Source organism: Nycticebus coucang, chromosome 11 (assembly GCF_027406575.1).
Source record: "Nycticebus coucang isolate mNycCou1 chromosome 11, mNycCou1.pri, whole genome shotgun sequence".
Classification (NCBI taxonomy): Eukaryota; Metazoa; Chordata; class Mammalia; order Primates; family Lorisidae; genus Nycticebus; species Nycticebus coucang.
In genome coordinates, this window is record NC_069790.1 from 37,075,097 (window position 1) to 37,095,956 (window position 20,860).

A 20,860-nucleotide genomic window follows, 5' to 3' on the forward strand; every position below is an offset into this window, starting at 1 on the left:
CAACGTTCCCCCTGAGGTTAATTGCCCCCAATAGCATTCAAATGTTCATGGAATTAATTCCACAGCTCTTTAAATTGATTTAGAATATAGAAAAGGGTATAGAAAGATGATTGTCTGAACTTTCCTATCTCTGAATCAGTGTATGACAAAGAACAGAAAGATAAAGGACTCTATTTTATGGAACTTTTTTTTTTAACGTGGGTGACATTTGAAGAGAACCCACTGTAGGAGAAAAAGGAGATCATTGGCTTCTCAGACACTGATGTGTATGTTCTTTTTTTTTGTTAAGAATGTCTTGTATCTAAGCATGGCCTTGACATTGTCTATAAAATAGGTGAATATCTGTAATTTTTAAAAGTTTATCTCCTCTGCCCCTCCTTTTTTCCCCCCTGAGATCTTGAGTCTTCTGAGAAACCATGGCAGATTCATAAAGTTATGAGATTTCTACTCCCCTCTGGAAAATTTCCCTAAATGGTTACAACAGACCCTGGTTTTATCCTTCTTTTTTGCATCCAAACAGATCCCTAAAGAAGTGGCTGACATCTTTAACGCCCCCAGTGATGATGAAGAGTTTGTGGGTTTCCGTGATGATGTTCCCATGGAAACTCTCTCCTCTGAGGAAAGCTGTGATAGTTTTGACTCCCTGGAGTCAGGGAAACAGGTACGATGTTTCCTTTTGAGGGAAGTTTGTTCTTCTGGAGCCTGAATCTGGGTTTGGATGTGTATTCATTTGAACATGGTCTGAGATGGGCGATGTCATTAATTGTTGAGAATTTTTATTTTAGAAGCCTGTGCCTTCATGTTTCAAAACACTAGTGAGAGAACCTAGTACAGTACATTAAAAAAAAAAAAAAAAAAAGGCATTCACACGAGCAAATCCGTTTTCTTTGCTCCCTTGGGGCTGTACCCAATGGAGAAGTTGTTTTCAGAGTTCTCCCAGGGAGCTGGCAGGGCAGGAGAGGGCTGGCCCCCTCCGTGAGGGCCCAGCCAAGTGGGCAGATCGTTGGGTTCTAATGTGACAATTGCACTCCTGCAGTGTGATTCTGGTGCCACCTCACTCTTGGAATTGCTGGGCAGAGCACTGTTCTTGCTTTAATTACTTTGATCTCTAGCAAACACAAGTTCTAGTTCTCTGAGAAGTAGATTTCCTGGAGGTTTATATTGTGCTCTGGCGGTAGAATGGCCACTGGAAACATCTCGCCTTAAGTGGCATTTTCTTCTGAGTGCATTGCGACATTTAAAATTGCTCATTCTTCCTCCACCATGGCCTCTCCTAAAAGGCTATAAATTAAACCAGCGTGGCCCCAACTGGGCACATAGGTGGGAAGCAGTTAATCACATGTGAGAGAGTCCTGCTGGGTTGTTCTGGCCTGGGTGGGAGCTGTGCTCTCCAGGGTGGCCAGCAGGGCTGGGTCCTCATCATTTGACATCTCTCCCTGCCAGACGCCTCCTTTCACTCCGGGAGCTCTACCATCTAGCACTCTTTTTGCTTTTTGTTGTTGTCTCTTCATGAGGATGTTCTCTAAGGTTTTGTCTCTAGACCTTTCCACTCGTTATGAGCTTGTCGATTGTCTCCGTGTGAGATGTTCTGTGTCCTTTATGTGGAGCCTGGCTTCTCTCTGCAACCTCAGATGCTGTCCGACTGCCAGCTGGACTGGCCCTCGCTGCTAGAGAGAGGTCTAGACACCCTGGCTGCCTGTCTGGCTCCCCCCCATCTTTATTCCACCTTTTCTCTTCTTGATGCTGCCACCTCCTCTCCCCTGCCCCTCTCCTATCCCCCACCTGCTGTGCAGGAGTCTGTGAAATCTCCCCTGGGTTGCTCCTGGGCATCCTTCCCTTCTCTCTCGTCCTGGTAGCTCTTAGCTGAATGTTTCCCCCTTCCTGCTGGGATCCACTGTAGGACTGAACTCCATCCCACCTTCTTCCTTATTTAGAAATTGCCCCCCTCCCTCTGAGCAGACAGTGGGGGAGGACAGGCCTGTTGGGTCCACCTTGGGGTCATGCTGAGCAGTGCAGGACTCAGAACCCACAGGCTCTAGCCAGAAGAAACAGTGCAACTGTGTTTGCTGCTGTGATGGCCGCTGTGCAGTCAGGGCTGTCCTTCCCGGCCCTGGTGTCTGACCCCAGCATGCCTCAGACAGCCCGGGATAGTGTGCCAGCTGCTGCTCCCTTATCACCCTTTACTCTGTCCTTCTGTCTGCTGGTCTGTGCTACTCTTCCCACCTGCATGTGCTCTCACCGTTTTTCCGGCATTGCTAGTTTCTTCCATGAAGTCTTCCTGGGTCTCTGAGCATCGTATTGCTTGTGTATCCTTTATAACCCTGACCCTCACCTTGGTTATTTGTGGATGTCTGTGGCTCTTGTCTTAGCTTATAAACGCCCTGAAGGAGGGGGACACATACTTGAATGTGCTGTCCAACTTCCCTGGCTCTGACTCCTTTATCTTTGTGTTTTGTTCTCTTTCCTCTGGTTTTAAAAGCACCCCCACTTGACTGTAAGAATGAGTGCCAGTGGGTGCTTGCTGGGCGCAGTGGAAGCAGGTGTTCTTTTGGCTCTCTGGATCAGCAGGCTCTTGCTGCCTAGTCTGTTTCTTCGTGTCATGTGGGCTTCAAAATAAACAACTTCCTGGGTTAGCTCTTTTGCTTGTAGTCTTGATGGTGGCAGGTGTAGGTGACTGAGGCCCACAGCATAGTGCCCACTATTGATTTTGAAGGATAATCAACATTTTCCAGAGAGCAAAAGAGCCGTGCAAGGGCCTCCACCGGAAATGCAGTGAAGCCGTGTGCAGTAGACTTTCGCTTCATCTAGATCCACTTAAAAAAGCTTTTATACCTTTTGGAATTGGGAAAATAAAAGTGTGGATCTCAGTTTAGAACTATGGCTAAGTTGTTTTTCCCCATCAGGACTGGCCACCAAAGATAGTGATTTCTCTCAGGTAGCCCACTGTCCTGGGGCCAGCACATGGGGTAGAAAGAGCCAAAAGGTTGGGGCGATTGGAACTCACAGCTTCAAAGCTTGACCTGTTTGCTTTGGGCCTTAGGTAGAGGCTTTGGTTATTTGATGAAATGTAATCACAGATCCCCATTGCCCTGAAACAGCCTGGAGGGCTGGCCTACTGCTTGGTGATCCAGATGCTTCTTGTACCCCAGAGGCTGCAGGTGCATGGGGGAGGGGAGGATTCCTCCTTAATAATTGTTCCCTGCTTCCTGATTCCCGCCCTGACCCCTGCATGCTCACAATTGTTTTTTTTTTTTTTTTATTGTTGGGGATTCATTGAGGGTACAATAAGCCAGGTTACACTGATTGCATTTGTTAGGTAAAGTCCCTCTTGCAATCATGTCTTGCCCCCATAAAGTGTGACACACACCAAGGCCCCACCCCCCTCCCTCCGTCCCTCTTTCTGCTTCCCCCCCCATAACCTTAATTGTCATTAATTGTCCTCATATAAAATTGAGTACATAGGATTCATGCTTCTCCATTCTTGTGATGCTTTACTAAGAATAATGTCTTCCACAATTGTTTTAACCAGCCAAGAGAAGCTGCCGGAACATGCACGCAGCACGTGTATGCTGACTATTCTTCCTTAAACACAACTTAAATTTCACTTTTAAGAAACTTCTTTTTTTTGTGCATATTTTTTTTTGAAGCAGCTGCACTACAGCTCTCAACAAAGGAACAAAGTAATTTAGCTCTGAGCAAATTCACTCCAATTACCCATAATAATTCATAGGAGACATTTTTAAGCTTACAAAATGCTAGATGTAGGCATTTCTTTTTCTGTCCCCCTGTAAGTTTTTCTACTTGTCTGTTATATCTGTTTTTTTCCCAGAGATATGTGAGCTTGAAGAAGTATATAATTAAAGTCAGGGAAAGGCAAGAGAAAGAGAAAGATTCTCAAATATGGTGTTACTGAGGGGCCACTGCTTTATCAGGGAGGGGAGGGACGGATATTAAAGGAAACTGGGCTGATTCGAGCCCTGCTGAAGTGTGGTGGGCTTGCAGAGGGCAGGTCTTGTGGGGCTCCCTTTGGTCTGTAGTTCTTTCTTCCAAGCACACTTTTTTTTTTTTTTTTGAGACAGGGTCTCACTGTGTCACCCTTGGTAGAGTGCTGTGGCATCACAGCTCACAGCAACCTCAAACTCTTGGGCTTAAGTGATTCTCTTGCCTCAGCTTCCCAAGTAGCTGGGACTACAGGCGCTTACCACAACGCCTGGCTATTTTTTGTTGCAGTTGTCATTGTTGTTTAGGTAGCTTGGGCCAGGTTCGAACCCGCCACCCTCGGTATACATGCGGCTGGCGCTGTAACCACTGTGCTACGGGCACTGAGCCATTTCAAGCACACTCTTTGAGAGTCTAGGGCTCCTTCTTTCCAGTATTTCAAAAGAAGAAAAAGTCAGCAAAAAAAAAAAAAAAGAAAGAAAGAAAAAGTTATTATCAGAAAATGCTTTTTGAGTTAGGCTTATCACATCTTTGTTTCTGCTCCCTGGCCACCCACCCAGCGTGGCTGCTCACCTCCCGTGGGAGAGGAATTGTAGGGGATGAGGAATGGGTGAGCTTCCCATCAAACCACTCGCGACCCCCCTTCCCCTCCCACCGTAGCCAGGCATGGAGCAAGTCCAGGCTCTTTGGCACTGGGCCGTAAGCGTCCCCAGCCCTTTGCTACAGAGAAACTGGCGATTTGTGAAAGGGAGGCATGCTCACCCACGTGGAGGGAACCCGGGCTTGGATGCCTGTGAGAAAGGAAAGCCAGCGTGTGGGAGGGAGCCAGGTTCTCCTCGTGTCTTTTCTCCATGTGTTTTCAGTTCTGTGTGAAAGCAGACATTCCCGGCTGCCAGCTTTGGCAGGGAAGGCTGAGTTTCACGAGCACTCACCAGTCATGCCAGCAGCTAATTGAGACTACAGCCATTCTGATTTTTTTTTCAGATTGTCTGATTTGTAGGTCTGCATTTCCATAAGCTTTAAAAAGTGTGTGTGTGTTTATTGTGGTAAAAGTACGTAAGATTTATCTTTTAAACCATTTTTTCAGTATATAATTAAGTGGCATTAAGCCTGTTCACACCGTCCCCAACAGAAACTGTGTACCATTCAGCCATTCTCTGATCTCTCTGCCCCTTACAACCTCTGTTCTACTTTCTGTCTCTATAATGATAATATGTGTGTTTTTAATTTAGCAGGATGTGCGTTTCCATTCTAAATACTTCACAGAAGAGCTACGAAGAATTTTTATAGAGGACACTGACTCAGAGGCTGAAGATTTTGAAGGATTTACGCAGAGCGATCTGAACATAAAGAGTAACCCAGAAGTAAGGGGAATAATTACAGCAGGAAGCAATACGGGTTGTAAGATTTTTAGTTTTGTTTCTGAATTGTTTGCTTGTAAGAGGTCACTTCACGAAGAAAATGATTTGATAATACTTTTTATTACTTATTTTACAAGCTAATTAATTAATATAACCTAAAAAGAATTGCTACTCCAAGGCAAATTCCTGGTCCATCAGTCCATTATTCTCTAATAGAAAATCTAGTTACTTTCTCCTCATGCATGAGGGGAGGGGAGTTTGGGATGTATTTATTCAGACTTTCTTCCTCTTGCATCTTTTCACTTTATTTTGGAGTGATAAGTTCCTTAAGGTCCTTCTTGTTTGTGAAGTAATAGTCTGGGGTTTGAAGTTAATTTGGCAGGAATTTAGCTGTGGTGGTGCAAACAGTTGTTTCCCTGTGCTTTCTGGATTTGTTTCCTGATCCTTAAAGTTAGGGATGACCCAGGCCTGCCCGAGCCCCTCAGAGAAATCTTCTCTGGGCACTTCCATCAAGAGACTTGCTGGTTGATCTCTTCTATTCTATATGGTTAGGCTAGTTAACTGCCCACTAGTGTCTGACACTTAAGTAACTTGAAAGCACAGACTTTGGGTATGGGGGAGGGGTTGGTGGGAGACAGAGACTCATTTGTTGTTGGGGCATCATTATAGCTTACTGCAACTTCAAACTCCTGGGATCACGTGATCCTCCTGCCTCAGGCCCTTGATTGCTGAGACCACAGATGTGCACCACAACACGTGACTAATTTTTCTATTTTTGCTCTTGCTCAGACTGGTCTAGGACTCCTGAGCTCAAGTGATCCTCCCACTTTGGCCTCCCTGAGTGTTAGGAGTTACAGGGGTGAGCCACTGTGCCCAGCCCAGCCTTTGAATTTTTTTTAAGTGCAAAAATGTGTTCTGCTAACTGAAAAATAGCATGCATTTGTCTAAAACATAAATATTCCATTTCCTTCTTGGGTATGAAGAGGAAAGCTAAACATCAAAGCCTCTTCACAGTCAGGAAGAGACTTGGTACAGTAGCTGTACAAAGCTGCGACTACCAGGCTTGCTTTGTCTCTCACCTTTCCTGGGGGAGAACTTAGGGCATAAAAGCCCCCTTATGGTAGGCTGCCCCATTGGGGGTGAGTTTTTCTCCTGAGCAGCAGTGTAAAGAGGTGCTGACCTCCAGGCCCAAGCTCTCCTTTGGCTTTCTTTGCAGAAGCTATTTGGGTGGCAGTTCATGGGTCCTGGTCAATAAGTCCCTGGTTTGATGCCAGCAAGACACTAAGATCCTTCCAAATACTAATGGACATCATCTCTTTGTGACTTATCTGTCCTCTTTTCTTTAGCTAAGTGATAGCTAGTTGTTCAAAGAATTTGTGTTTCTAGTGAGAGAAACTGAATAACCCCAGAAGTCCTTCCCCTCCTTGGGTCCCTGCACTGGAGGTATGAATTGTTACACATTGCACAGACTGTGCTGTAACTCACAGCTCTGCGCGGGTCTGCCTGTAAATTACAGCTCAGGATACAGAAGAAAAGTGTCGTTGCTTCCCAGTGTGGCTCCTGCCCACTCTTGTAAGAACTGGTGAGATTTATTTTTTTGTGGAAGGAATATTACCTTACCCTTGGTTTCTAGGGGTCTGTTGACCATATGCAAAACAGCCACAGCCAAGAAGCTCCCTCCCTCAGATGGGCTTCTGTCTGTGGTTTACAGTTTGCTCTTTCCCTCCTGCAGCCCTTTGTCAGGAGTTGCTCAGCGTCTTTGGTCAAGAGAGTCAGGGTGAATGAAGAGTGTGATGAATAAGTAGAGCAGATCTGAAGTTCTTCCCTGATAGCGTCCTATGAAATTGCATTTCTTGGCAGCCTACCATTTTGAATCCTGAAGCTTCTAATGTGGAAGGTCCAGGGTATTCTTAAAAAAGTGAATCAGTGCAAGTATAGTCTTATTTCTCACTTGGCCTGGTGTGGATTGATAATGCCAGGATCGACAGTTTTCTGCATTTTTTTCTCCCTGTGTCTTAGTTCCAACTTGAGCCTAACATGAATCCAACTCGAGTTGTGTGTGTGTGTGTGGGGTCACTGAGGAAGCAGTCATGGAACTGAGTCCTGGGTCTCTCTTGTTGCCACTTGCTGTTCTCTGCACTGTAGCTGCATTTTCAGAATTCCCTGACAGTGGTTCCCAGCTTGTGGTCAAGGAATAATGCCTAGAAGGTGTCCTTGATCTCCACTATTTAAACCTACCTCTGTATCATCGCTGAGAGTCCCATCACAACTGAGATGTCATGCCACTGTCACTGGGTAATGTCACCTGTCACTGCCTCCCACATTTACCATATTTTCTTCCCATGTCCTCACTTGTAACACCAAGAGGTGCTAAAATGCTGGAGACCCACACCACGTGCAGTTCACAGTGTGGGATGAGCATTTCTGTAGCTGGCTGACTGGGTGCTCTGCAGCAACCTGCAGAGAATCCTGACTTGATTTCACCCTGTGAAAGGCGAAGGCTACCTTGACCGAGGGCCAGAGTCTGCCCCTTGGTCACCGAGGTGCAGTCAGTTCTCCTGCCCTCTTGTGTTATTTAGAGGAGACTAGCCAGTATTTTTCCCCCTGAACACTGCATTTTTGTTCCAAGACAACTCTTGTGGCAGGCAGTCTCTTTTCTTTGTCTGTTGATCCTACAGTTCCAGTGTGGAGGAGCCCACTTTGGGGGGTTTTGCTTACTGCCTGCTGCTCTGAGTGGAAGACAGGGTAGCAGTAGGTGGCCAGCTCTTTCATTTTACTCATCAGCTGACTTAGTACATTTAACTGAAAAATTCAGAGGGAGCTAATCATAGAAAGGGTTTTCCTGTATTACTCATGGTTTTCCTAATATAATGTCAGGATGGTTTTAAACACTTATCTGTTTCTTTTCTTTTTTTTTTGACTTATTTTGTTAGCTCATGGAGTCGGACTTGAGTGACAATGGCAAAGCATCTTTGGTGAGTGAGGAAGAGGAAGGTGAAGAAGAAGAAGAGCCTACACTGAGGAGGAGAAGGTCCGCAAGAAGCAGTATTGGTCTCCGGGTAGCCTTTCAGTTCCCTACCAAGAAGTTGGCCAACCAACCAGATAAAAACAGTTCTTCAGAGCAGTTGTTTTCTAACTCACACTTACAGAATGATAATAAACCAATTTCTGGAAGAAACAAAGGTCTTAGGCAGGGGACGGAAAGGGAAGATTCTGCCTCTGAGTCTGAGGACGACTCCAGGGATGAGAGCCAGGAGGGTTCAGATGCCCTGCTGAGAAGGACCATGAACATCAAGGAGAACAAAGCTGTGGTAAGGCCCGCGGGGCACCAGGAGGGCCCTGGGCCCTGACTCCAGTTGCCGAGGCCACAGAGCCTCGAACCCGCTGCTGCTATAGCTGCTGCTGCTTCGGCTTCTCTCAGGAAAATGTATTCTTTCTCTTTTCCGGCATCCAAAGCAGTTATTACATGATCAGCTCTGGTTTGGGAACAGAAAGAGACTCCCCAGGACCATTTTTAGCCCCCTACATGGTTCCTCAAGTAATGCTGCTTACTGTTTTCCAAGTTAAGTTTTGAACAGAGCTTTGCTGGGGATGACAGGGGCTGCACAGCTGGCCTGTGCCCAGCACAGAAAGCCAGAGGAAGTGGAAGGCTGCTGGGTCCACTGTAGAGCTGCAGGGTATAGGTCAGGCAGCCGCTTTGCTCTCCTGAGGTGGCCAGCTATGGTTTTTAAATATCTGAAGGAATGGAAGAAGTCCAAGAATTAAAACAACCTCAACGGTTTTAATTCATTTTAAAATGTCTTCATAGAACAATTAATAGAATAAGGTGAAATCTTTGTTATGTATATTTGTTTTCTCTGTATCTGGTCAGTAGCTGTGAATCCAATCATTCTGGAGAATCCTTTACTTTATAATTGTTTATATACAGAATTTTTCATAATTCTACCTCTCATGGTGACCTTTAGCATTTTAATATTTTCCTTTTTAAAAAGCATAATGTACTGATATGTCTTATATGTCTAATAAGTTAAGAAAATGGAAAGCCTACTTTGGGGCTATTTTTATCGTAAGGCACATTTTGCTTAGTGAAGAGAAATTTTCAGCACTGTATCCATCTGCAACTTTAAGAACTATGTTCTTTGTGATTTGTTAGTGACACCTATATAATTGTATAACTTTAAAACAAAAAGGAATCCTATTAATCAAATCCTCTGATATTAATTAATAATATATTAATTATTAATATTATTAAATAATATTAATTAATAATTAATTAATGCCTATTGGTGAAAATTTAGATGTTCATTTGGGAATATTTTTACCAGTTATTTTTATTGATGATAAATAACCTATTTAAATTTAGAATCAGATTTTTTGGAGCTCTGAATAACCATGAGGATAATGTAGCTGAACTCCTTCTCTATACAGCATGCTGAGGTGTGCAAAATGATGGAGGTGTGCAAAATGATTTGTTCCAGGGTCCCCTCAATAATGGTCCCTTCTGTCAGGATTCAGACCTTCTGCTCCAGGGCTTGACCGTTCCAGGACTGTGTTCATAATGTCATGATCCTTATGTATCGGGAGTAGGCTTATCATTTTTTATATGAATGATGATATCAACATCTTTCCTCTGGAGATAAAATCTTTACCTTGTGGGATGAAAAGTGTAAACGTTGAGGGTTCCATAAAACACAAGTTAGGTTTCTTCTAGTAGACAAATCAAAGACTTGTGATAGGTTTTGCGTGGCCTAGGCCAGCAGCGTTATTTATGGAAGCTCCTTTTCTTTTGTTCTGAACTTCAGCTTGCTCAGTTACTGGCAGAACTGAACTCGGTGCCAGACTTATTCCCAGCACGAACCCCGACCTCAGCTTCTGTAAGTGGAACTCTTCACAGTTGTTCATACCAATACTGCTATTGAGTTGTCAGTCACCAGATGGCTTTTACTCCACGGTGCCCCCAGTTGCACATGAGCTCATATGTCTGTGCTCTTGGTTTCAGAAGAAGAAAACAGTGAGGCGGGCTTTCTCCGAGGGACAGATCCCACGGCGCATGAACCCGACCCGAAGTGCGCGGCCTCCTGAGAAGTTTGCTCTAGAGAACTTCACTGTCTCGGGGGCCAAGTTTGCAGAAGAGTTTTACAGGTTCAGAAGAAGGAAGACGATTAGTGGGGTATTTGCTGACTAATAAATGAATTATTCTTTGTCTGAGCTGCCAGTCCTGAAATGTGTATCACAGATGCCCAGGGCTGGTGCAAGGTGCAGAGGTTCTGGTCCAGGACATCTGTGGCAGCTAAGAACTTGGATTTCTTCAGGGTGATGCTGATGCTACTACTAGGACCACACTTTGAGAAGAACCGCGGGTCTAAGTTGTAGTCACAGAGAGAGTCCTTTATCCATGCTGAGCTGAGAAGCAGCTCATTCCTTAGGACCCCAACTTAATCTCTGCTACAGGCGATAAAGGCCTCTAACAGCATCAGTCAGCTTTATGGTGTTTTGCATGTGGAAAACTATAGTGATTCCTCCTTGCCTTTCTGTTGCTCGAGGGAGAAACTCGGCCCTTTCTCATTATGGGTTTGGCTATTCAGAGTGGTTTATGTGACTTACTTCCCTGTCCTTATAGAGCCCTTACATAAAAAAGAGCCAGAAACCTGAATTTCTCATTTATTGTTGCATTACCTTGTGGAGAAGGAAGCTTCGCGGGAGCTCAGTAGTTGACTAAATGAATGAAATGATTCCAGGGAGATAGAAAAAGGATGTAGTTAATACTAATGACGTATCTTTGACAAACTATTTATTTATCTTTTTGGAGACAGGGTCTCAGCCTTCCTCCTTTGCTATATAGTGCGGTGATGTTATCACAGCTTATTGTAATCTCAAACTCGTGGGCTCAAGTGATCCTCCTGTCTCAGCCTCCAAGTAGCTGGGACTACAGGAATGTGCCACTATACCCAGCTGAGTTTTCTATTTTTTTTTTTCTTGTGTAGAGACAGAGTCTCACTCTGGGTAGACCGCCCTCGGGTAGAGTGCCGTGGCGTCACACGGCTCACAGCAACCTCTTAACTCTTGGGCTTACGCGATTCTCTTGCCTCAGCCTCCCGAGCAGCTGGGACTACAGGCGCCCGCCACAACGCCCGGCCATTTTTTGGTTGCAGTTTGGCCGGGGCTGGGTTTGAACCCGCCACCCTCGGCATATGGGGCTGGCGCCCTACTCACAGAGCCACAGGCGCCGCCCTGAGTTTTCTATTTTTTAGTAGAGATGGGGTCTTGCTCCATCTGACCTCAAAGTCCTCCTGCTTCAGCCTTCTAGAGTACTAGGATTACAAGCATGCCCAGCCCAAGAATTTAAAATTTTTATAATTTTTTTTTTTTTAAACCACTTAAAATCTCATTCTGGGTTCTGCTTTTGTTCATTTGGCAGGGGAAATGCCAGTATAGACGACGTCACCGTGTATCATCTTTTCGGCCAGTGGAGGATATCACTGAAGAGGATTTAGAAAATGTCGCCATAACTGTTCGCGATAAAATCTATGATAAAGTTCTGGTAAACTATAAATGATGAATAATTTGCATGATTGCAATTCTCAGTGGGAGCCTACGGCATGGACGTTTGAAATCCTACAGTGTTTTTAGGCTGTCAGGGCCTGCAGCTATCTCCCATGGGCTCAGAGGCAGGTTCTAAATTGTGTGTGGGGAGAAGACTCAGCTTTGACTGGGAAAGGGGAGAAAGCTTAGTGCGGTAGTTCTCAACAGGGGAGAGATCGTGCTCTCTCAGGGATTCACGGAATCTGGGGGAATCTGGGGGGAGGCAGAGGCAAAGTTTGAAAAGGATTTTTATATATGTTATCTTTAAAATATTTATACCATTTTTATGTTTTAAATATTGTAAAGGATAGTGTACACGGGTAGTAATATAACCTTTGAAAATAAAGTCTGACAGGGTATCTTTAGTTGGTAGGAAATGCGTTGACATTTTTCCAAGTAGTGATTTGGAGGGAGGCTTTGTGTTACGTGGCATCATTTGGCGGGGGTGGGGGGGCAGGGGGATAAGCAGTGGGACGCTGTCTTAAGGTAGTATTAAAATGTTTTTAATTAAGTTGCCAGTATTTTAAAAACAGAAGGTTTTTCACTAAAGATACGTAGGTCTCCAGCAGTGGGCTGAGGCGGAGTTGATGGCACCCATGGCTCATGGCCACTTGGTCACCTGTCACTTTGTGGGGTCTGCCAGCCTACTGTCTTGAGCTTTTCTCTGGTCTCTCCTCCTGACATCCCGATTATTTCCTTCCTCCTGGCTCAGCCACATTTGGCCCAATATGCTTTTCCGAACCCCAGAACTGAAATGCTTAAAGCAGTGTTTTTTTTTTTTTTCTTTAATTATGGCACCCTTGAACCTATAAACTTTCACAGCACACTTAAATTGTATTGATCCAAAAAAAAAAAGTTTAAAAAAGGATATACTTCCTGTGCTTTAAACTTCTTTCAGAAATAATGATTTTTCTTTTTTTTTTTTTTTGAGACAGAGCCTCAAGCTGTCACCCTGGGTAGAGTGCTGTGGCATCACAGCTCACAGCAACCTCTAACTCCTGAGCTCAAGCAATTCTCCTGCCTCAGCCTCCCAAGTAGCTGGGACTACAGGCACCTGCCACAACGCCTGGCTATTTTTTTTGGTCGCAGCCATCATTGTTGTTTGACGGGCCTGGGCTGGATTCGAACCCTGCCAGCTCAGGTGTATGTGGCTGGTGCCTTAGCCGCTTGAGCCACAGGCACTGAGCCCCAAAATAATAATCTTTAAAAATGTTTGCTGCACACTGGTTGACAATCACTGGTGTAGAGGTAGATAGCATGGTTTGTACTAGGGAACCAGTCCTGTTACATTCAAGGGGGACAGGCAGTGCTGCCTTGGGCCCCTGGAAACATACATGATGACATCTGGCCTTGTCTGGCCTCAAAGGCCCCTGTGTTCACCTGCTCGCCGCCTTTGCCCCCCACCCCCCAGGGTAACACGTGCCATCAGTGTCGGCAGAAGACCATCGACACCAAGACAGTGTGCCGGAACCAGGGCTGTGGCGGTGTGCGAGGACAATTCTGTGGGCCCTGCCTGCGGAACCGCTACGGGGAGGATGTGAGGTCGGCTTTGCTGGACCCGGTAGGAACGTGTTTGTTTTTGTCCTAGATTGTGTTGGTGAAGAAAACAAGCTGAATATGGCATTCTAGGAGTCCGTATGAGGGACTGGCAGATGCAGAGCTGTGGTTTTTCCACCTTCCTTTCCTTTTGCATCTTAAGACTCTGGTGGAAATGAATAACAGGGTTCCCTTCTGGAAAGAGCGCAAGCGGACTGATAGAGGAGTTTGTGTTGGTTTTCCCAGTGTCAGAGAAAAATCTTCAGCTGTCTGTTTTTGTTCAAACTACTCCCTCTGCCTTTACCTCGGGCCCCAGGGATTTCCCTTTGATTTTCTTGGGCAGCCCAGGGGTGGAGCGCCGTGTGCCCAGCAGTGTGCTCAGAGTATTTCACATCTGTTACTGCACGTGTTTTATTTTCAGTTATTACAATTATTAATTTGTAACCTCATGGAGTAGGTGTGTAGCTTCTCTCTGCCTCACTTGCCTTGGTAAAATGAGGTCATAGCATGGTGGCCTGTAAGAGTGCCTGAGCCTGACGCATGCTCTTACCTGTACCCTGATGGTCTCTCAAGCGGGTAAATGTACTGTCCCCGGCAGCCAGATGAGCATAAACCACCACTCAGGCTAAGTGGTTTAACAGTAGGCACAGATACTGGAGGATCTAGAATTTATACCATGACTGCTGGGAAACTCCATGCTCCTAAAACTAGGGCTGGGCTAGTTTCACAGGTTTGGGACCGATTTGGCTAAAGGCCAAGTTTTCTAATTAATTCCATGGCTGGTCTTGTCTATATTCAGTGTGAGATGTGGGGGGTGATCAGCCTTTCTGGGCCCTTGTGAGAAAGGAGCGTCCTGGATAACTCTTCCTGCCCGTGAAGAGCACCCTGTGACACAGAATGACAGACACTGTGTGATTAAAGGGGGAGGAGAGGACAAGCTGAGCCCATCTGGGTTAGAACCCCGGTCTTCAGAGCCCAGGACGGTGGGGGTGACGTCTTGCGTCCTCTCCCTTAGGCGTGGGTGTGTCCTCCCTGCCGTGGGGGTGACGTCTTACGTCCTCTCCCTTAGGCGTGGGTGTGACATCTTACGTCCTCTCCCTTAGGCGTGGGTGTGTAGGCGTGGGTGTGTCCTCCCTGCCGTGGGGGTGACGTCTTACGTCCTCTCCCTTAGGCGTGGGTGTGTCCTCCCTGCCGTGGGGGTGACGTCTTACGTCCTCTCCCGTAGGCGTGGGTGTGTAGGCGTGGGTGTGTCCTCCCTGCCGTGGGGGTGACGTCTTGCGTCCTCTCCCTTAGGCGTGGGTGTGACATCTTAACGTTCTCTCCCTTAGGCGTGGGTGTGTCCTCCCTGCCGTGGGATCTGCAACTGCAGTTACTGTCGGAGGCGCGATGGCCGCTGTGCTACAGGGATCCTCATTCATCTGGCCAAGTTTTATGGTTATGATAACGTAAAGGAATACCTGGAGAGGTGAGTCTCTAGCAGTTTAAAAATGGGCTTATAATCCCCAGGAACAGCAGGGGAGCCTCTCTAGGCAGGGACTTGTTGCCTCATTTCAGGGCTGATCTACGGGAACCTCCAGTGCTATCTCTTCTGCATTTATTTGCATTAGAAGCATATTTCCCATACTAGGAAATTCTATGTTTTGCTAGAATTTTCAACTCTATACTGCCTCTAGCTGAAACTTTCCCTGTGAGGCGTAACAGAAATGGAAGGTCTAGACAAAGGAGGCTGAGGGGGGAACCACATCACCTGCGTGAGTGGAGTGGGGGAGTCAGGCGCTGTGCACCCGGCAGACTTGTGCATTGTGAGTTAAGTTTACATAGCAAACTCTTGAGTCCTGGTTTTGGAACATGAGAGTGAGGCAAGTCTTTTTAGGGGCATGCATAACACTGAAGCATAAAGATTCAGAATTTAGAATGTTAGGAGATCTGAGTTCTGGCTTTGTACTCTTTGGTGTGTGGCAGCGGTGGTGGTCAACCTTTGGTGAACCTTTCTAGCTAGACTGCTGCTTTTATATTTATTTTAACTGCTTATCAACACTTCTCTTTTTCTCAGCTTACAAAAGCAGCTGGTAGAAGATAATTAAGAGAAAAAAGATCCGGCCAACTCGCCTTTAGAGACCTCCAACAAGACATGAATACCATTTGTGCCTAAGATTTTTACTGTTGTGTTTTGTGAAATGCTTTGTAGAGTTTACTGTTTCTAAATACTATTTTTAAAAAAGATTGTTTATATGCTTAAAAAGATTTCTCAGGAAGACAGCAAACCAGAAGAGTCCCGCATTGTTAAATATATCTGCTGATGTTAAAAAGCACAATTTAAATGGGGTGAAGTTCAGGAACTTAGAGGGACGACATCATATAAGCAGCTTTTGCCTTTGATGTTAATTATCTACCTAGCCTTGCCGCTTTACTTCCCAAACAGAAACTCTAGGCCAAGTGTTTATAGGGGTTTTTTACCCTCTTAAATCTGCTCTTGACTCATGGGAAATTTATACCGAAGCACAATCCCCTAAATTACAAAGTGCAGTGAACCACAACGTGAGAGTCCTGGGGTTTTATTAGTGGACTGTCACGTTCTGGACACTGGAGGTCCCAAGCACCGCTGGCCAGCAGGACTATCTCCCTTTAGGATCTCTGCCCCTTTAAAGGGCTAATTTTTAATTTAAAAAGATTTTGCTATTATCCTGCTGCTTTGTTTTTTGAGATTGTGTATTCAGAGGAACGTGATGAAAATGTGATACTGTACTTCGTTGGGTTGTGGGATGGGCTTTCAGAGGGGTCCCAGGGAAAGCTAAAATCACTGAACATGGACTCTTGGTAGGTTTCCAGTATTTTTTCTGCATTTGCTGCTTTTCCTACTCCTCCTTCACTTCTTAAGGATAGCGTTTTTAAAAGCTAACATACACGTAAGTTACTAAAAATTCAGTAGAATAACTTCACATGCACGGGAATGGTGCAGAAATGCCACCTCACGCTTCCAACAGCAGAGCCACGCCCGCCAGAACCCACTTTGCAGTCTTTTCCTTGCTCTTCAGCCTGAAGGTCCAGATGTAGCTGGGCCCTCTCAGTTTGGTTCTGTACACAGGGCACTCATAGGTATGTTTGGTTTCTTGTCTGTCCACGGGGGTGGCTTTTGCAAAAACAACTGGCATGGTGCATGTGAGCTCCTTGAGGCGGGCTTCAACAATAGTTCCAGACTGGGTGTCCCACCTGGCACCTATGGCAAAAACACAGCAGTGTGGCATGTTGATACTGATGATGTAATTGTTTGATGCAATAAATGTTCCAGTTCGGTCATGTTTTTGCTTGATTAACTGAGCTTGCCCATGACTTCTGGCCTACAGCAGAGATACCACCGGCTTATTTGTGCAGTGGCTAAACTTTAAGTAATTTTATGAAATAAGATTCTCTTAGAATTCAGATACCATAAAGCAAACTAAGGAAAAAAAAAAAAAGTACATGAAATTGCCGCTTCACCACATTCCCTCTACTTTTTTCTTTTTTTTAAATTTCAGATCAATGTAAGGGTATAAAAAATTAGTTTACAATGTTGCATTTGTTAGGAAGAGACTTTATTTGTAGGGTCCACACCCAGAGGTGTACCTTATGCCCTTACATTGTTATTTTCTTACACTGGTTTTAGGTTGCTTATTTACTTCACCACTGGAATTTTTTTTTTTTTTGAGACAGAGTCTCAAGCTGTTGCCCTGAGTAGAGTGCTGTGGCGTCACAGCTCACAGCAACCTCAAACTCCTGGGCCCAAGCCATTCTTTTGCCTCAGCCTCCCAAGTAGCTGGGATTACAGGTGCCCACCACAACACTCAGCTATTTTTTTGGCCTGGGCTGGATTTGAACCTGCCAGCTCCAGTGCATGTGGCTGGCATCCTAGCTGTCTGAGCTACAGGCGCCAAGCCACCACTCAATTTTTAACACAAGTACCACAAGTTCAAATCTTCAAAGTAAAAAAAGAACATCTTGGTAGGAACTAGATGTCCCGAAGAATAAAACATATGGCCAAATAAATTTGGACAATATTGAATAGTACAGCCCCTTCTTAGAGATTCACACTGCAAGGCTTCTTAAAGGCTTGGAGAATTGTTGTAGTAAAATACTAGAACACATTTGCTCATAGTTTTTAAAAAGTAGAAAATTTTTTAAATTGATTTATATTGAAACACAGAATAATGTAAATGTACGTCTAAGTCTTAAGATATCTTGTGGCATTAACACCAGATACAGGTGCAAAATTTAAGCGAGTGCCATTGCCCCAAAAGCCTCACAATTGGGTTCATGTTGGACACTCATCTTGGCATTTAAATCATGTGAAAGAGGGGGAGTTAAGATAAATACCCACTAGCAAGAGGTTACTGTGAGTAGATGCTGAGAAACAGAACGAACAAAGGACAAATACCACGTTGAACCTGAGTCTGAAAGATTCTCCGCGCCCTTCAGGGTGTCTCACCTTCCATGAGGAGCCCGTGGAGGTAGGCACCTTCTCTGGGGGGATGGCCATAGTCTTCCTTCGTTTTTTTGGTGACATCAACAGTCAAGCACATTTTATCCAGTGGCCACTCATTTTTTCGAGCCATGGTCTGCATGATTGCTTTGGGAGGGAAAGGAATACGGAATAGGAAAAAAAGTTGTATGTGAGATTTCCAGGAGGTAGCAAAAAGCTGAGGTATCCTTTAGCCTCGTAGGGTGTGGCAGGCTCTTGGGCATTTGCCTGTGGCTGCCCTGGAGCAGGGGTTGGTAACCAAGGCAGGACAACCTCGCTGTCTCTGAATGAAAGTTTCCTGGGGCAGCTGGGTGTTTACACACTGGTGGTTTTTGTAGACTGCAGCCCTTTACTACAGCCCACGTTTAGCCCACCTCACTTGGTAGCTGCTCCTGCCAGGAACTCTTATTCCCTGGCCTGCTCAGCCATTATGGAGAAGGAGCAGGGGACTGATTACTCTAAAGGAAATATGAATCATAGGAAAGCAAGTCAAGATCTCCGTGCCCATAGGATCTGCCCTGCTGCAGCCCTTACCAGTTAAGAAGGCCTGAGGATTGAAGAAACCAGAAAGCCATACTACAGCTGGGAGGACAAGGTCTTGCGTCCAAGTGTCAAGTTCCCGGCATCGCAGGAGGAGGTCATTAAACCTGGTCAATGGAAGGTAGGAAGAAATAAACTTGCTGCTTAGGGAAATAGCCATTTTCTTTCTTTTTTTTTAAGACCGAGTCTCAAAGTGTTGTTCTCTGTAGAGTGCTGTGTCATCATAGCTCACAGCAACCTCAAACTCTTGGGCTTAAGTGATCCTCTTGCTTTTTGAATAGCTGAGACCTCAGGCTCCTGCCACCATACTTGGCTAGTTTTTCCATTTTTAGTAGAAGACAGGGTCTTGCTCTTACTCGGGATGGTCTCAAACTTCTGAGCTCAGGCGATCCACCCACCATGCTAGGATTACATGTGTGAGCCACTGAACCTGGCCTGGAAAATAGCCATTTTCCAGTAAGCTCCAGGGAAGGGATTAGGGGGAGTAGTGGTGGAGCAGTATATCACTGGATACCCAGTAAAGTCCTTTCTGGTGACTGGTATTGTCCCTTTTAAAGGCTAGTTTTCCTATTGAGATTTTTTTTTTAGCCACAGCTCATACAGATACTACATTAGAGGCAAGACCCTGAGAAGTGTGGAGAAGCTGTGTGTAGGTTCTCCGAGTGCCGTATGGGGACTATGCAGAGGTTACTGTCTGTATGATTTGGGCCAACACGCACCAAGATAGAGTTGGGTGCAGAGTGTAGTGGGAACACAGCAAAAAGACACCTATGTCTGATGGGAGGGCAAGGCTGTGCTGGTTGTCACTGTCAGGAGACAGGATTGCCAGGAGAGGTGACACAGTGAACAGCATGTGCAGAGGCAGGGCATGTGACAGTGGGCTTCCCACATGTGATAATTATCTGAGAAGGGGTAGGAAAAGATTATTACGGAAAGCAATCTGCCATCAGTTGCATGTCTGTGGCTTGAGAAATGTTTTCATACCTACTCTATATGCACTGGTGCAAGGGAGGAAGTAGCTGTCACTAACCCATAAGGAAGCCGGCTCACAGAGGCTAAGGACAAAGGACTCTGTTTGATAAAATTAGGAGAAATGTGAGACCTTGAAATTCAGGTTTAGGTACTGCTAAAAAGAGGTGGGGATGGAGCACAGATGGGAGAGAGCTCAACACAGAAGCCAGCAAGGTACACTGGGGCTAGCTCTTAAGTTTTCTGGGATCTAGTTTGGTGCTTAGTTGCACAGGGTTGAAAGAGGAGTCACCATGACAGATGTGGAAAGTGTCTGCCTGAGGTATTTGGCATTTGGCTGACTCTGGGCTGTGAAGAATGAAAGACTTGGAAGTTTCACGTTCAAACTTGGATTGCCACAAGGGAAATTCCTGCTGCCTTAGAATACGGATTTGTGCCCTGGTCCATATAAAATTTTTTCCAATAGTTGGATTAGGAAAAATGTACTGGAAGATAATAAAAAGGAACAGCATAGGCTCTACACCAAAAAGGCAAAGAGCAGGAAAACCAAGTGGTAAGAAAGACTCTCCGCCTAAATGTTGCCACATGAGGACAGGCCTTGCAGCCAGGCAACATGCAACAATTTAAAAAACATGAAGTGGTTGCTTATATAAACAAAATTCATGACTGAGAAGGGATCAGGGAAGAGAAAGTGAGGAAATTAAATTGGAAGATCTTGGGAAAGAAGCAGAAAAAGCAGTTACAGAAATGAAAGCAAAAAGTAAAGTAGTATAAGGGAGACTAATAAAAACAAAGGAAATGGAAATAAAGGGTTAGCGTGAAAATGATAAGATGAAATTAGAAATGAAACGAATATTAATGTAATTCCAGAAAAAATTTGATTTCCTAAATTATAAATAAGGGTGAGGCACGGTGGCTCATGCCTGTTAATTCTAGCACTCTGGGAGGCCGAGGTGGGTGGAGTGCCCAAGCTCAGGAGTTCAAGACCACCCTGAGTTAGAGCAAGACTCTGCCTCCACTAAAAATAGAAAACCTAGCTGGGCATTGTGGCAGGTGCCTGTAGTCCCAGCTAATTGGGAGTCTGAGGGAAGAAGGATCCCTTGAGCTCATGAGTTGGAGGTTGCTGTGAGCTAGATGCCATAGCACTGTACAAAGCAGGACAAAGTGAGACTCTGTCCAAAAAATAAAATAAACTTTAATAGCATTTTGGACTATGAAGATAAAGAATCCCTATTGGATGTCCAGGGAAAAACATGAAGCCATTTAAAAGGGGGGAAAAATTATGTGAGCCTTGGACAGCAGCATTTGACAAGACCATAGAGTGATTTCAGCCCTCCAATGTTGAGTGTTAACTTTTTTTTTTTATCACCAGCCACACTGTCATTCAGGTATAAAGACAGATTATTATATAGTATGAAAACCCAGCATGTTTAACAAA

The 20,860-nt window shown here is 45.1% G+C and overlaps 2 protein-coding genes across 3 annotated transcripts in view; one reads left to right on the forward strand and one right to left on the reverse strand.

Annotated features, from left to right (window-relative positions):
* The window catches only part of CDCA7L (cell division cycle associated 7 like), a 40,986-nt gene extending 25,379 nt beyond the window's left edge, over positions 1-15,607 (forward strand). The window contains exons 2-10 of one of the 2 annotated variants that reach the window (XM_053553504.1): positions 521-661; positions 5,172-5,303; positions 8,234-8,611; positions 10,103-10,174; positions 10,300-10,470; positions 11,719-11,841; positions 13,294-13,443; positions 14,747-14,883; positions 15,472-15,607. In XM_053553504.1, coding sequence (XP_053409479.1) covers positions 521-661; positions 5,172-5,303; positions 8,234-8,611; positions 10,103-10,174; positions 10,300-10,470; positions 11,719-11,841; positions 13,294-13,443; positions 14,747-14,883; positions 15,472-15,502 — 1,335 coding nt within the window. In that variant the 3' untranslated portion in view covers positions 15,503-15,607. The remainder of the gene's footprint in view (positions 1-520; positions 662-5,171; positions 5,304-8,233; positions 8,612-10,102; positions 10,175-10,299; positions 10,471-11,718; positions 11,842-13,293; positions 13,444-14,746; positions 14,884-15,471) is intronic. The other variant, XM_053553505.1, reaches the window with a different exon arrangement.
* Positions 15,608-16,336: 729 nt separating this feature from the next.
* Positions 16,337-20,860, reverse strand: part of DNAH11 (dynein axonemal heavy chain 11) — a 389,834-nt gene continuing 385,310 nt past the window's right edge. The window contains exons 80-82 of the mRNA XM_053553503.1: positions 18,448-18,560; positions 17,881-18,021; positions 16,337-16,635 (exon numbers count right to left, since the gene is read on the reverse strand). Coding sequence (XP_053409478.1) covers positions 16,388-16,635; positions 17,881-18,021; positions 18,448-18,560 — 502 coding nt within the window. The 3' untranslated portion in view covers positions 16,337-16,387. The remainder of the gene's footprint in view (positions 16,636-17,880; positions 18,022-18,447; positions 18,561-20,860) is intronic.